This window comes from Tachysurus vachellii, chromosome 1, assembly GCF_030014155.1.
Source record: "Tachysurus vachellii isolate PV-2020 chromosome 1, HZAU_Pvac_v1, whole genome shotgun sequence".
Lineage (NCBI taxonomy): Eukaryota > Metazoa > Chordata > Actinopteri > Siluriformes > Bagridae > Tachysurus > Tachysurus vachellii.
This window is the reverse complement of record NC_083460.1, coordinates 26,339,808-26,357,129: the sequence shown is the minus strand read 5'-3', so window position 1 is coordinate 26,357,129 and position 17,322 is coordinate 26,339,808. Positions and strand designations below refer to the sequence as shown.

At 36.5% G+C, this 17,322-nt stretch overlaps 1 protein-coding gene across 1 annotated transcript in view; it reads right to left on the bottom strand.

The window, feature by feature from the left end:
• yjefn3 (YjeF N-terminal domain containing 3) overlaps window positions 1-17,322 on the bottom strand; it is a 39,529-nt gene that overhangs the window by 17,924 nt on the left and 4,283 nt on the right. Inside the window, exon 2 of the mRNA XM_060880313.1 lies at window positions 15,637-15,983. Coding sequence (XP_060736296.1) covers window positions 15,637-15,695 — 59 coding nt within the window. The 5' untranslated portion in view covers window positions 15,696-15,983. The remainder of the gene's footprint in view (window positions 1-15,636; window positions 15,984-17,322) is intronic.

Genomic DNA, 17,322 nt, shown 5'->3' with positions numbered 1-17,322 from the left:
GCTTCTCGTATATTCTAAAAAAGTTCCACAGGGGGCTGTCCAATTGTTAGACAGTCCACTGATTTTCAACAGACCAGACAGTGGACTGGTTTTAAATGTGTCTGCAGTAGTCACGGCACGCCAGCAACAGGAAAGCGTGGCCATGAAATGCGATTAACAGCCTTATTTTATAGGCTAGGCCCACTTCAGTGCGACTGCATTACACAGTAATTTGGGACACAACCTTTCAATTGCCCTGTACTCTGTAATTAAATCCTGCCTAATGTGTGGATTCAAGAGACTACAGGAGTAATACAGAGGACTGGAGAACTAGGAGTCCATGCTGGAAAACAGAGGAAACCATAGTAACTGACAGCATTTCAGCAGAGATGCACACATTGTCTGCAGAGAGACAGATAAAAATAGAAGGGGGAAAGGTACAATTCCCTCAGGTCCAGTTAAAAACTCCAGGTGAAAGCAAGAGATTCAGAAAGGGAAATAACAGAATATTAAGTAATGTAAGTGTAGACAATGGCTTCATGCATTTAAAAATATGTCTGTCTGTGGACAACAGCACTGTTTTGTTGAGCATGTAATTACTTCAGCATGTTCCAGTGCAAATCCAATGGAACGTATAATTGTGCATTTTAGTATCCAGAATACAGAAAATATCAGAAACACACCATGAAGCCCAATAATATGGTCCAAAAAGTCTGAATTCACTACCAAGAACTGTTTTAATGTTAACGTTTAAAGTTATGAAAAAGACAGGATAATACGTCAGTACAGGGGGAGCAAAAGTAAAGAATAAAACATGACGGAGCATGCTGTTCCAGAAAAAATAATCTGCTTTATGGCCTGAAGCATTAGTTTCTTATAACAGGATCTCCTCAAGGGTTTTATTCCCTGTATACTACTGCAAGGCTGACATTTTTAAAACATCAGGTTACTTCCTGTTATGATTTTTATTATAGCAGCTATAAACAATTGTTCCCTCAGCAGCCTCACAGATCTTGAAAGGAATAAGACAATAAAATCAGTCTGCTAAGTCTTTCTCATATGCTATCAACAGTTTCTTCCTCAAATCATCTTGGACTGAGATTTGCGTCGCCACCACCACTGCCTCCGCCTTGTTCGATGGTGATAAATTTATAAATTTAAAATTATCATATAAATTAGAGTATAAATTGTGAAAACAGCCTTTATTTGGCAACATTAACTTCTCATTTATGCTTTATTTTGTGAGATTTTATTCTGATTTTTTATTTATTTATTTATTTTTTACTCTAACCGGGTTGTCAATTCATTGGACCAGACAAATATAATAAACTCACAGAGATCAATGAGATTACAGTGCAAACATTAACATAACAAGTACTTGCTAGTTGTGTCAGGAAAAAAGTATTTAAATATTTTACCAAGACGGCCATAATGATGTAAAAATTAAATAAATTTATAAGAAAGGTAGAAAAAAAATAAAGTGTGTATACAATAATATTCAGGTAGGATTTCATGTATTATATTTATTATGTACACTTCCATAAATAAAAAAGCAGTAAGTTCAGAGAATGAGAACATTAAACAAAACATAAATAGGTTCCAGATGGCATATGTTTTCTTTACATATACTTATTCATTCATTTTAGATTTGTATTAATGTTTGATATTAAATTAATTACATGCACATCATTTATTTACATTTTCTAAATTCTTTAGCCAGTACTGATTAACTAAAATGGAAAAATTGCAGAATTGTCCATAGACAAGGTACACAAAAAAACACCGGTATTTTTTGTTGGACTATTGCTTTGATTATGGCATGAATTCTGACATTACTTCCACAAAAGATGATGGTTCAACACTATCCTTCCAGGTTTGAATAATGCATTGGACAGTTCATAACCCAATTTTAGTTGTTTTATTAATCTGTATTCTTTCCCTGATGCAGGCCAATAATCGGACCTTCTGAAATGGAGTACCATCTTTTCCATTACCACAGGATATGTTTTCCAACATGGTTGTTGAAGAAATGAGAAGCTACTCACTGCATCAGTTAGGGCTAAATATCTTGTTGCCAGCTGAATCATATTAATCACTGCAGTAATTACCCAATAGAAGGCTCTTACGTATTTGCTCAGTTAAATCCAGGTGGTGACTTTATTTGGCAGGTAGTATAGATTCCTGTGACAAGCAGCTAAAGTGGTAATATTTTTGCATCTTCTCAAGCAGCAAAGAAAAACAAATCTCAGCTACGAATAATTGTGTTCTTCATCTTCTTCTTTCGGCTTTACCCGTTAGGAGTTTCCACATAACTCTATCCTCAGCATCCTCTACTCTCGTACCAACTACCTTCATGTCCTCTTTTAACACATCCATGTATCTCCTCTTTGTCCTTCCTCTTGACCTCTTACCTGGCAGCTCCATCTCCAAACATCCTTCTACCAATATAACCATCTCCTTCCTCTGTACATGTCCAAACCTTCTCAATCTAGCATCTCTGACCTCGTCCCAAAAACAGCCAACCTGAGCTGTCCCTCTGATGTGTTTGTTCATAATCCTGTCCATCCTTATCACTCCTAAAGAGAACCTCAATCATCTCTGCCTCATTTCTTTTCCTCAATGCTACAGTCTCTTACCTATAGAGCATACTGTAGCTGTTCTCACTAATGTCCTCTACACCTGTCATTTGATTCTAAATCTTAATAAATATGTTCTTCATAATAACCAAATAAATATTGTATTAGTTTTAGAGTGGACTGCTATTTGTATAATGCTAATGTCACCAATAAGATGCCCCTCGCTATCTTTAGATGCAGGCAGTAAATGATGGTATACTGTTAAAGAAACTGAAGATTGAGTTTTCACACTTAAAATCCTTTGAAAATTGCTCAGAATGTAAAGACAGCTTGCATGAGATGAATAAACTGATAAATCTCAGCTGCCAAGAAAAGACAGAAAAATAATATTTGACTGTGCAAGAACAATAAGACTGTTAGACTGATGGTATAACTTATAACCTTATGTGCTTTATGTTCCTTAAGTGCCTTTTTGGGAAATAATTCTCAAATTATAAAAAGCTAAGCCAATATTTCATTATAACTTAAATCTCCTCTAGTTGCATAATACATAATATAATGAATGTATGTGTCCCCAGGTTGGATCTTTAATAGTTTAATTAATGTAATTCATTGCATTTCTACCAGTACTGTTATAGATGATGCTGTTATTGGAGCTCGGAAATGGTTTCTAATTTATTCTTCGATTAAACATCTTCAACAGAAATATGAAAGAAGCCTTATCAAGTCTGACAATAACAGATGTACAAAGGCAGCAAAATTGTTCCCTGTTGCAAAAGTCTGAAAAATCAAAGGGAATATTTTGGCCTCTGGAAGCATCTGTCACAATTTTTTCCAGTTCAGTGCTCATTTTGCCCAAAAGAGAGGAAAACAAGGCTGGAACATCACAGTACAGCTACTGAGTCAGGAAAATAATGTGAGTTAAATCAGGTTGTATGCAAAAGATTATACAATTGTTTCTGTACTTGGTTTGTGCATTATGGGTGATAAGTCAAAACAGGAGCATGAGATCAGAACTTTCCCAAATGAATGAAAAAAATTTACTGAAACGGCTTATTTGACCAACAAGCTACATTAAGACAGTCACACACACATATATATATATATATATATATATATATATATATATATATATATATATATATATATATATATATATATATAGTATATTTTTCATATATAAATATATGTATTTTGAATATTTCTGGAAAAGCTGACAAAAATGCATCCAAATTCTTCCATGAAAATGTTGTTTTTTTTTTTCTTTTTTGCTTCTCTTTTTTGGGAGATGATGTGAGGGCAAGCTGTGGCTTCTGTCAGTCTCTCACAGACTGACATTCTGATGCCCCCTGCTGTTGCATCCTCCAAGTAAAATCATTTACCATTCTCAATATGAATAAAATCAAAATAAATGAAATTATAGTCAAATTAAATTAGCTCTAGCATTGATAATTAGACTTCATTAGCACTGAGTTTTAATGAATGACTGTTAGTGTGATTAGAACTGAAATTAGCATCATGCGTTATGGTCAGTTGAGTTTGAAATCAATCTTTGTACTCAATCAGCATGTTTGGCAGCAAAAAAACTCCCAAAAATACAAGGAAATGCACCTGAGAGTCCACTGGAAAATATGCCATTCAGTCACTTTGAAACTCTTTTGTGTCAGACGGTTCAGAAGATCTTGTTCAGACCAGTGAAATCATGAATTTTGCTAAGTACTATAATATTTCAGCCTAAAACCTGGTTGCCTTTGCCAGAAGCTTGCAAATTGGCCATAGACCTTTAGGCAAAATCAAGGCAGCACGTCCAAATCAATAGATAAATGGTTTTCAGAAGTAAAATCAGTGTTATACAGTCATCATAGACTTCCCCTTTTGTTCATGGGAGTCTGTCCAAGGTCCCTGTAAATGAGTCTCCAACTTAAAGTATCAGAAAATGTACCAGAAATTCTGATCAATTTTCTCCAATTCATCTTTTGATCGCAAAACCCAAATGTGTTCAATATTCAGTAAAAAAAATAGTGACATTTTGTATACTTTTAAGGGGAATGCTTTAGTTTTTAGACGTTTTCCTGAAACAGTGTCTCGGGGAAGGAAAGGAAGGAAATCACATCCCTAAAAAGATTCAATTGACTGTCACTTATGAAGAAGAAAAAGTTCAGGGCCCGTATTCATGAAAAATATCTTAACATAGAGACAAAGTGAAGTCTTATAAATCATAATAGCCAATATTTTAAAAGCGCTTCTATTTTTTTTCTAATTGGACAACCAATCACAAAGTCTTCAAAAAATTTTCATACCTAGCAATGGGGTAAGCCCCGCCTCCTTTGTAAGATAAAAGTTGTTGTATTTTCCTTGCTTAGAGTTTCTCTGAGATTGATCCTGTATAACTCTTAAGCCAAGATTCCTAGTTAGATTCCTATTTAGTAAGCTAAATCTTTATGAATACAGGCCCTGATTTTTTTTTGTTATTTTCCAAAAGTATTTAAAACATGTAGCTACCAGAACAAGGTGATACACAAAACCAAACCTGTAACAGAATGATGGAAGACGCAATATGGACAGAATAAAAAGCTCATTATAGCAAGCATAGACGCTGATTTGTGAAGCGTGGTGGCATGGGCACAAGTGGCTGCCAGTGGGACTGACTCACTAGGCTCTGATCATGCTTCTGCAGTAAAGTGAGCAGCAGGATGAAGGCTAAAGCGAACAAAAGCATCTGTTAGAATCAAACAAAGATTCATTGGGTGATGTTTCACCCTGCAGCAGGCAGTGTTCAGCTGTAAAGGATACGCAAAACAAGACACTTAATTCAATATAATGTTAATATGTACAATTAAATACTTAAACATGTTTGACCTTTTAATCGTTGTTTGAATCATAGCCACAGTGCTGGGTTAGTAAATACAGATTGTACTGTATGTTTGCTTACAAACATTCATTCTCAAAATATTTAATACATTCTATGATGTATTACAAAGTTCTATGATGAAATTATTGTAAACAAATTTCCACTGCATGAACGCTGAACGCCATCACCTCTTGAATGCTTTATTTTATTAGTCACCATCATTGGCTCATTACCATGAAGTCAGTGTGCTGGTGCACTGTGTATCTCTGCGTGGGTGGACAGTGCCAGGTGTCACATTGTCGCTGTCCAAAAGCCTCTATAATTGGAGCTAAATGCAATGTGGGCTCTTTACCACTAAATTGCAAGCAAATTAACTAACATCAGCTTAATCTCTCAGAGATACTGCAAGAGGCTCTATTGTAAAGCAGAGAACAGCTTACTGAAAATGAATGTGTTAATAACATCAGGTGTTTTAATGAGGAAAATAAAAGCATTATCGAAGCAGCTTTTAATAAAGCAGATAAAAGAATCCAAAAGAAAGAACTAGAAATCTATGAAAAATGTTAGATAACAAAACTACAGAACAGAAACATCCAGAATGAATAAGCACATGACTAGGAAAAAGTCAGGGGTTTGTTCAGTCCCCCTACGGCAACTCTTAAAGGTTCTGTCTTATTCCTCGACAAAGCAAAGAACTTACATTAACCATCCAAAGATCTCCTGAGGAACCTTTTTTCTAAGTATCTGGTTTATAGCCTCATAAAGGAGTTCTACCTTTAGAAGGTAAAGATTTCACTTTAAGAGAACAGACACACACTTTTTTTGGCTACTTTTTTTAGGGGTCCCTTTAAGAGAAATCTCCAAACTAGAACCCTTTTAGGAAGACAAGAAGACAAAAACAACAAAAAAGAAGGTATACAACAAAAAACCTAACAAACCTTCAAAAGAAAAAACACAATTTAATGCCCCTTTTCCACCAGAAAGAACTGGGTGCTGGTTCAGAGCTAGTACTGGTGCTGGTTTGAAGTTGGATCCACTGGCGAGCCTTCTAAGAACCGGTTTGCCTTTCCATGGGCTAGAGAAGCATCACAAGGCCGTCTTACGTCACTGTATACAACGTTATACAGCAACATTAGCGAGGCAGCGGCAAACACAAACACATCAACAATAGTGGATGTTGCTTTGCTGTTAATACTCATGGCTTTGCAAACCTACATTGGCATCCAAGCACAGCGAATCCATTTAAAATGATTTAAAAATGGTGCCAACGACGTTCTCTTTTGTCTTGTTGGTCACAGTAACCCTGCCCCTAGCTGCTGATGCAAACGGTTCTTAAGTCTAGACCAGCAATGTTTTGGTGCTGCTTAAGAACCACTTTTCCTGGTTCAGAGCCGGTGCTTAGGGTGTCGAAAAAGAAAGAACTGATTTAAATTAGGTTCTGGCTCTGAACCAGCACTCAAACTGCCTTGGTGGAAAAGGGGCATATGAGTGTAACATGAAGCCAGTGTTGTTTGAATAAAGCTGGGGAATCCTGACCAAGTACTAGATGTACACAAAAGAAACCTTGGATAAAAGATTTTGAAGACTGGATAATCTGCTTAATCACATGATTTCTACTGACTTTGATAATCAGGAAAGCTAATTATCCAACTCTTCCCCTCCACCCAGAAGGAACTATGAGACACAACACTTCAAATCATAAGACTGTGATCTTAGCCGATATTAGCCGACTATTTGTGAACACAAGCTCTGAATGCCTTTCAAAGTTCGCCTATTTTCTATATAAACTGTTTGTCTGTTCACTTCAGATGACTCTGGAGGCATTCACTTAATGCTCCAGGAGGCACGCAAACAAACCAGTTCTGATAAACACCGCTGTCTGTTCCTGGTATTCAAAGGAAAGTGTGATGAAGGAAAGAAAGGGAAAGCATGGAAAAAGATAGCGCTCTTCAATGTTGGCAGTCAGAATTAGGAGACACGACAATGGAGAATCGCCACTACAAGAATGTGATAATTAACCCAGAAAAGAGGTGAAGAAGCACCAGAAAATTACACTCTATGCATAGAAACAGCATTCATTACAGTCACACAATCAAAAAGTTCCAACACCTTGGACTTCCCTGACAAAACCTGGGATAAAGACATGAAATTGAAGCCACAGAACAAAACAGTGCTTCTCAATTTCATTATGAGAAAACCAGATAATTTGAAAAGGTAATCTAAAGCATAAAGCAATAACAGAAACCTAGTTGAGGGCACTGCCACAGGGAAATGCACTCTCTGTGGTTGTGATTTCACTCTGAGACAAAGAATCACCAACATCACCATCCCAGACTTTGTCGTCCCCAATCTAAAAAATGTTTCATTAGGTGTGAGAGACAACTAAATATCACACAGAGGCAGCTTCTTAAATATGTAACAGAATAAAAACCCAATTACATTCTGTCTCTCTGCTGCATCACAAAACGACATGGCTGCAAGAAAGAAAAGTTCACAATCAATCGCTAAAAATTCAGACCAAATGCAGTTAATGGAATAATCTACTCTGAATGACTTAAATATTAAACTTAAGTAATAAAATGTGTACTTCAGTCAATTTTTTATTTGATTTCTTTTAGTTTTTAATGACATGCTGCTCTATCTTCACTGTAGTTAAATGTTACCCACAATGCTATTATAAGCCCTCACTTGATCTTTATCTTCATCACAGAGATCAGTGCAGCAGTACTTTATTCCATTGGTCTGTCCATGTCCTCACCAATACTCAAACAGATCAGTATCCAAAAAAAAATCAACTTTCAACTTAAATTCAACTTAAATTATTATTCACAAGCACATGTTAAAACCTTATGACTACAGGTGAAATGTATATGAATGATGATTATAGTGATTTTAAAATTACTTGGAAGTTCACTTGGGTATCTCATTTCATGATTGTATACAGAAACATATATATATATAGTGATGTCGATTTTGCTATAATGTACGTGTGATCTCACAGACTTTGCTGGATTTGCTCCCACTGTTTCTATGGTGACGTAGCCGTGCACGGATGCTGTCCTCGTTTAACACACGCTCTGAAGCACACACACTTATGCATCAATCCTTCCTGATCTTATTAAGTGTTGACAGCATCTTTTCACTAAACATAAAACATTCATGGGCACAGAAGGTCACATTAAAGGTTTCCACCTCCATCTGGACCTTACACCTTTCTCCATACATACACACAACTTCACACAGCACAGTGAGGATTATGGATGTGTGTTCATACGGCTTCCCTGGCAATAGAAACGTGATTAGAAATATAATCTGTGTAAAAAAATTAAATGAATGAACAATCAAGGAAATATACATAAAATAAAAACAAGATAAAATATTTTTAATCCAAGTTCTGATGCTAATCCTTGATCACACTGATTTGAGTGCAAATTTTAAAGCTCCTCAATCAAATCCATTCATAAACCTTAAAAATCCAATTAAAGTCACAAATAAATCCAAAAGGGGATTAGAATAACATAATGAACGTGTCAGATGTTTGAGCTTCGCTCTAGGATCCTAAAATAACCCTTAGGCTGCCCCGATGCATCTCCAACCCCCACTGGAATGTAGCTCGGCTGTTGTCATGGCGATGGAGAAAGTACAGGAGGACCGTTTTTCCAATCCCTCTGATTAAAACTGCTCTGTCCTTGTCTCTATTTCTCCTGTTATCCTATTATTATCAGTGGTTCTCAAGCCAGTTTAAGGCAGTCTATGTTCTTGCTCTTTCCCAGCTCACACAACACTGCAGCAGAGCAGAAATGTGGAGAGACCAGGGGTAGAGTTTAAGAACCACTTGTGTTCACTTCAGATACCAGCGCTAGCTGCAAACCACTTTGAATGTTATATAACAGCTTTGTTGAATTCTCAGATCTGTTTAGGCAGAAGGTGTTAATTCATTATAACTCTCTGAATAATAATTCATTTTAAACTGAGAGCTAAAATGTATATAGGTTTATGATGGCACAGTCGTTCTATTATGGTACCATTTCTATATAAGCATCTCCTTCACAGGGATCTATTTATAAGATGCTCCACATAATCAAAGAGTAATAAGTGTTTTTTCTTAAGAAAACATGACATGAAATTATGTTTTTAGTAACTTCAAGAAAGAAAGAAAAAATAGGCTATGGGAAGAAATGACTAGGTTATAATGTGAAATAAAGTCTCATGGATTAAAAATCATGAGGTGTTATTCATAAATTATTAATATCTGTGACATGTAGTTAGAGAAATATGGTCCACTCCAGAGTGGTAATACACCGGCCCAGCATGAATTATTTTCTGTAACAGGATGCCCCTCGTGTTATATTCTTTACTTAATGGCTTGCTCTCTGCTGCACTGATGCATTGAGGATTTCTCTAAATGCATATGGATTTATATTAAGTTGTGGAGATAAATGTTTTCTAAAGTATTACTGAAGCTACAAAAGAAAGATCAGTAATGTAATTTGTAAAAAAAAATTTGGCTGAGTGGATCGGTTAAAGTTTGTGCATAACTACCACTGATAGCAAGGACGACACGTCTTAGCCTGGGCGTACATGTCCACATGCCAAAACAAGCCTTTACCCTGTTCAGAAGGTTATCAGAATGGTCACTAATGTTAAGTCTGGCTTCAATCTAGGTTTCTTCATTTACTATTCAAGGTAATTGAGAATATATAAATACAAACACATTTAAATATATCTAATATTAATGCATTTTTGTATTATATTAATCTTTATATTAACCTTTTGTTTAATGGTTATGTTCTGTAAAGCTGCTTTGAGACAATGTCAATTGTTAAAAGCGCTCTCTCTCTCTCTCTCTCTCTCTCTCTCATTTTCTACCGCTTATCCGAACTACCTCGGGTCACGGGGAGCCTGTGCCTATCTCAGGCGTCATCGGGCATCAAGGCAGGATACACCCTGGACGGAGTGCCAACCCATCGCAGGGTACACACACACTCTCATTCACTCACGCAATCACACACTACGGACAATTTTCCAGAGATGCCAATCAACCTACCAATCATGTCTTTGGACCAGGGGAGGAAACCGGAGTACCCGAGGAAACCCCCGAGGCACGGGGAGAACATGCAAACTCCACACACACAAGGCGGAGGCGGGAATCGAACCCCTAACCCTGGAGGTGTGAGGCGAACGTGCTAACCACTAAGCCACCGTGCCCCCTTGTTAAAAGCGCTATACAATTAAATTTGAATTTGAATTAATGTATTTAAGTTTTTAAACTGTAATGATACAAAATGAGTGTTTCAGTAATAAGATGGTATAATCCACATACAAGACAACATACAATTTTTAATGGATTGATAACATAATGCTAATGAACAATAATAAGCAATAAAATTTAATTTAGCACTGGAAGAACTATATTATTCATGCTAAAGACATTAACACTCAGACACATTGCTCATTACAGCTCATGGGCTTATTTGCAAGTGGGTATGTAATATTTCCCTAATAACATTTATGTAATTAGATGGATAAATCTGGTAGCAGGTTGATGAATGAAGGCAGGGTTCAAAAATACAAATACAGAAAAAAAAAAACCAGATTGTTCAGCATATGGAAACAAAAAAGCTCATTTTACAAAAATAAACGCCTCCGTGAAGGAAAAATAATTCCGTATTGTTAAACGAGAACCGTCTTCTTTTCCACCTAGTCTCCCTGGAAGCAGACGTCATCTTTTGTGAGTCCTTTGTGAGTCCTGCTACTTAATAACATTAGACACATCAGGAGATAACGCCATCATAATGAAACAGCATCTCTTACCATCTTAAGCCTCTCAACCCATGGAAGATGGAAAATGTAATTAGTGAGCTTGCATTAGAAGAGCATGTGTTGTTTTTCATGGTGATGCATATACAGTACACACTGCACAAAAAAGGCATCTGAACTCTTATACTCATTTACTGTACAGTTTCAAACCCTCAACATGTTAAACAATGACTACATGGCTGTGACTACAATACAATACACGATCAAGTTAAATTGAAGGTGTAGTTTTTAATTTTAATTGTGTATAACTGTAATAACATCAACTGCAATTTGTGAGGTAATGCATTTCTCAATTTTAAGGTTTCCAGTTATATATTTCTGATCCTGAAAATAGCTCCAGCAGCTTGGTTTGGTTGCGTTTCCTTAAAAGGCTCCAACTCCTACGCATAGCAGGACACATCACAGATAACATACACACTGTTCTGTTTGTTAGTTGGTAAAAAAAACAAAAAAAAACAAAAAAAAAAACGGCAAAATGCCATTTATCGATCATCATCTCCTCGCTGTCAATCACAGTGACTCTAGTCATTTGTGAATGATGTTTGTGAAACCTTTTATGTGGAAAAGTAAAGATTTCCTCCAAGTATGATATAACATGAGCATCAGTTAGAGAAATGGTGTTGTCTTCACATGTCTCAGAGGAAACATGAGCTAGTCTTCACCTTGGTATAAATATATGGCCTCACAGGTCCATTTTGAGTTCTCGCCTGGTCTGCATTGGATTTCTTAGGTTTCCTCCCACCTCCCAGTCCACTACTAGGGAGATTGACTAGTTACACTAAATTGTCCCTGTGAATGTGTGTATGTACGATACCATGCAATGGACTAGTGCCTCATCTAGGTTATAATCTCATCTCCTGCCCAGTCTTCCTAAGATAGGCTCTGGATCCCCAGTGCCCCTGAATAGGATAAAGTGATAACTAAAATTTGCATTGACTCATAATTTGTGTACATTGTGTGAGGTTTCTGTGCATCCATATATGATTCAGAAAACGCATGAATACCAACCAGGAATCACATAGTTGCTAATTTTTTTTCTATCCTTCTTATTTTAAATGAAACCGTTTTAGAATGTTTTTGCATATAAAAGCCACTTGTTTTTTAATTCACAGCAAAGAAATAAGAAGGTTATCTGGTTTGCTAGATGAAACTGTAATTAACTTTTCACAGATTGCAGACTGTTAAAATCCACGTGTATTTCCTTTAGTGCACAGTAATCACGCACATTTTATTTAGTGTACTCTTGAGCACTGAACCTTAGCAACAATGTCCAAGGAAACTGTCAGCAATTGGGCCATTGGAGACTAGCCTTATCTAAAAATGTGCTAACTTATTCTCTTTATAACACTATAAAACCTGATAGAAACACAGCCCTCTAGAGAGGTGACTCAGCAGAGCTGAACAAAAACACACAGCCGTAAGTCAGTGAAGTGCTACTATTGTTAATCTATACAAGATGAAATAAAAAAAGGAGTTTAAAAAAGAATCAAAGGACAGGGACTGATTATTGTCTGACCTCTGTTCTGTTGTAAAAGCATGTATTTAAAAAGGTATGCTTTGCTTCGTGTTGCACATTTGTTTTGCATACTAGCTTTGCATACATACTTTGCATATAGTTCTAAAAGAATAACTGTTAATTGTAAGAAATCACAGATAAATTGCAGTGGTTAAAAAGGAAATAAATGTTTTGGGATGTGCTGTGAGAAAAATAGTCTTCAGGATGGTAACAGTAACTCTGATGCTGGACATTATCACATTACCCTGTCACCTGGTTATTTTCCTATAAAACCTCATAATGACATAATGACAGATCAAGGAAACTAAGCATTTGAGTGTTGGCTTCAATAATAGTGCCTCATTATTCAGTTCAGTTTAAAGAAAGGTGCATTTTTCAGACATCGCAAAATATTTCTACAGCACTGTTGCTACAGTTACTGGCAAACGATTACATAAAATTTCCTTGAATTTCAATAATTAATAGAGGATTACATTATGACACATTACATTTTTAAAGTAAATGATAAAAAAAGGCCAACAAGTGACGCAGTGGTCACCTTTAAGCTACCATCATGTTATTGAGTACACACATTTCTTGTACATGGAAATGTGTTGAAAGTCTTATTAGTGTCAATCAAGCGTGCAGTACAGACATGTGATGTAACAAAGAGATAGTGTTTAAAAAAGAAATAAATAAATAAATAAATAAAACAAACTGATGGATTCCTTCTTAAATAAATGAAATGTTTTCTTACATTTCAGAAATGCTACTCAAGTATAAAAGATACACACTAATAGCTAAAAAGACATGGCTGAATGTCAACACACTGCTGCTGAAACCCTTAAATGCTATCTTTTTGGTCTCAAAGAAGCGTATAATTTGTCAAGACTCTCACTGACTGCCTTGCATTTAAACATCTGTGGTCTGACAGGATGAGGACATCTTCACCCAACAAAGCTGTCATTATAAAAAATTAACTCTCTTTGTCACTGTTGTACAATCCTGACTGTATTTACAGGAAAGAAGGCAGATAGGCATTTGCGGGGAGAAATTCTCCCTGGGTCAGATGTGCTACACATGATGACTTTTCAGAGCTTTCTATTTAAAGATTCACAGATTCTCCTTTGGCCTCGTTCTCTACTGTCACATTTTATTTGTTTCTGCTTGCAAGGCAAACATACTGCAAACAAACCAACCATAAAGAATTATTTATTTAAAGCAAATGTATAATTTATAATTATTTATGTCGAAAAAGGCACAGATAGAAAGAATAGAAAATGTTAATATCAATTTTAACAGCACAAACAAAACAGGATAAAGGAAACCTTTTTAAGTTTAGGCCTCAGTTCATGCATATTAGGGATGTAACCCTATTTTTCCCCATTTTTGAAGAGATAGTGTTTAACAAATAGTAGGTACATTATTCCAGGTTTGTTGTTTTTTTTTGTTTAAAAAAAAGCTTGACAGAAAAATTCACAGAGCATGAGGTTAGGATTCGAGAAATGTCATGGATAGAGTGTCGTGTAACTGTTTTTTATTTACATTCATTCCGGCACAAGTGAGCAGTCTGAGACCATGTTCATCAAAATGACAATATAAGTTTTATACATCCATCCTTAGTAACTGCCTGATCAAGATGCTGCCTGGTTTACGTTAGATTACTAATATACTGTACTACTACTTAATATGTTGAGGGGGGAGCCAATAAAATCTATTTGATTGGTTAAAATTGCAGGCAGGTACAAAACAAAAAGCATGTGAGTGACAAAGGTATAATAGTGCAACACGTGTAGTTAAGACTAATTATGAAATTAAGTGAAGTAGCTGAGGTTGAGGAACTGTCAGATCCAAAATTCACAGATCACGTCGGCAGGGCTTCCATTTCTGCCACTGGGTTCCTTTCCAATGTTTTGTATTTTCTAAATTTTCCAGGGGTAAATTTTAGGCCACACCCACTTCAGGTTTAAATAGGAATATTTGGAGCACTTAACAGATACAGATAGCAGTGTTGTATTACATCCCAAATGTGTGTGAGATGGTCCTTAAAATAGCATGAGTACCTTTTACAGGAAGTCAATTTTGTAACGAGTTTCTCGCTTGTCCGTCTCCTTTGTTTTTTTATTTGTGTCAGAGTTGCATATTTTAAATGTTGAATAAACTTGTTATTTTCTGAGTACTGGGAAACGTGTCCATATTCATGTCTGAGATCATCACACAGGCTACAGATGCATTTCATGGAGCAGCTTAGGAGAAAATATACACCTGAGTACTGCTTGAAATGTGTCTATACTGTTTACCCAGGCAAATTGCTGGCAGTGATGTTGCCATAACAAGAGCGTGCAAAATGTCACTTCACTTTTGAGCTCAGTGGTTGAGAGTCAGTGCTAATTACTGGGTTTGAAGCGCTAAATTACCAGAATACTCAACTGCGCAGATTTAATGGATAAAAGACTATTAGATCAATAAATGAGCATGTAAACGTGAGTACGATCCCTGTTTTGATAAGTGGAACAGTGACCTGAGTCGATATCATTTGAAATGCTCAGTGAAATTCTAATGTGCTGGCCATAAAAGTGGATATGAAAATATGAGATAATTATTCTTCTTATTGATTTCAGTTTGAGGAAAAGAAATCAAATCTTAAGGACACTAATATGGTGTGTGTACATATGTTGTGTACTTTTGCATAAACACACAGAATATATATGCATATGTATATATATAGAAAACCTTTTTAGAGCATCCCTTCCTTAAAGATGAATTACTTCACAGCGGAACAGATACAGGTCACAAATCACAAATCTCTCAGCCACACTGTTTTGTACCACACTGAATGCAGATCTTTTCAAATTAGAGATCCGGCACTGTAGTTTCAGACCACAACATCAGACAAAACATGAGTCTGAGCTTACCTGAGGTAGCGCAGTGGCTCTGTGGTCTCAGGCTCTTTTTCTCCAGAGTTGTGGTTCATCTTTGCCAGGCTAGATACAGGTGATGAGATTCAGCAGCAGATTCTTTCGCACTCACAAGCCTTTCTTTCTCTTTCTATCTCTCTATGCAAGCCCGTCCTCTGTCTCTGCCTCTCCTGTGCTGGCTGGGTGGACGATAAATCAGCCTCCACACTTGGATCAGCTGTTCTTTCAGTCGCTGTTGGCCAATTAAGAAGCAGAGAGTGCCAGAGAGAGGCATCTGATTGGCTGAAGTAGCCAGTGCTGCTCGCTCACTCGGGGGGAGGCTGCATCACTTTGTGTGGCAGCATCTAGAAAATACGTAAAATCACTTTAATATCAGACGTTTCCGGACTCATTTGGATATACATAAAAACCTTATCAAGGGACTAGCAGTAGAAATCTAAATTTGGCATTTCAGAAGGAACAATATTCCAATATTGTGGACGCAATCAATATCGATATAAAAATCAATAAAATTACAAAAAAATGGCAAGATGTATGACACTTTTGAAGTAAATAGTAAAAACACCAGCTGTCTAAATTTCAAATGCATGCCAATTAGTAATGTTAGATACACATGCTAAATTAACACTCTTCAAAATGATTTCATACAATGAATATAAATATAAAGAAACCACGTTTGTCTTCAAAACCAAAATAATGATTTTGCCTTCAATAACACTGCAAAGATTGGCAACAGTTGTGGTGTTAAACAGTGGTGATACCCAACAGTCACACCGATATGTGGTTCTTCCCCAAACAGTTGCCATAGTTAAGTTAAGAAATTATTTGTATAACACTTTTAACAATGAACATTGTTTTAAAGGAGCTTTACAGAAGTATAGAAAGTTTTAAATGAAGTTACTACATCTAGCCCTAATGAGCAAGCCTGAGTCAACGGGGATGCCTTTGAATGCCATAATAAATATTACACTTTACTGGAACCAAGAAACAACCTTGTGGTCATATATGCTCTTTTAGTTAAATTAGAAAATTTAAAAGCAATCAAAGAAGAGTTGAGGTTTTTATTAAAACATATCATGTAATGTTCAGATGTCAACATACTTTTGGCCATATAATGTATTTCAAAACAAACTGCCATCCTTATTTTTCAGTCTGTAGAAAAATCAGTTGCATTAACAATATCCATGTGATTTCACACACACACACACACACACACACACACACACACACACACAATTTAAACCACCTGCCTAATATTGTATAGGTCCCACTTGTGCAGGCAAAAGAGCTCTGACCCTTCAAGACACTGATTCCACGAATCCTCTGAAGGTCTTCTGCACCAAGATATTAGCAGCAGATCCTTTAAGTCTTCTAAGTTGTGAGGTTTTGCCTCCATAGATCCAACAGGTGTTCAATCAAAATGAGATCTGGCGAATTTGGAGGCCAAGTCCACATCAAACACTTTGTCATTTTTCTCAAATCTGAATAATTTTTGCAGTGTGTCAGGGAGCATTACCCTGCTGAACGTGGCCACTGCTATTAGGGAAAGTGGCATCCATATGAATGCCAGGACCCAAGGTTTCCCAGCAGAACATTGCCCAGAACATAACTGCCTCCATGTTCACTACTGATGCTCATGGCCTATTGTAGGCATTTTCGGTGGCTGACAGGGGCCAGCACAGG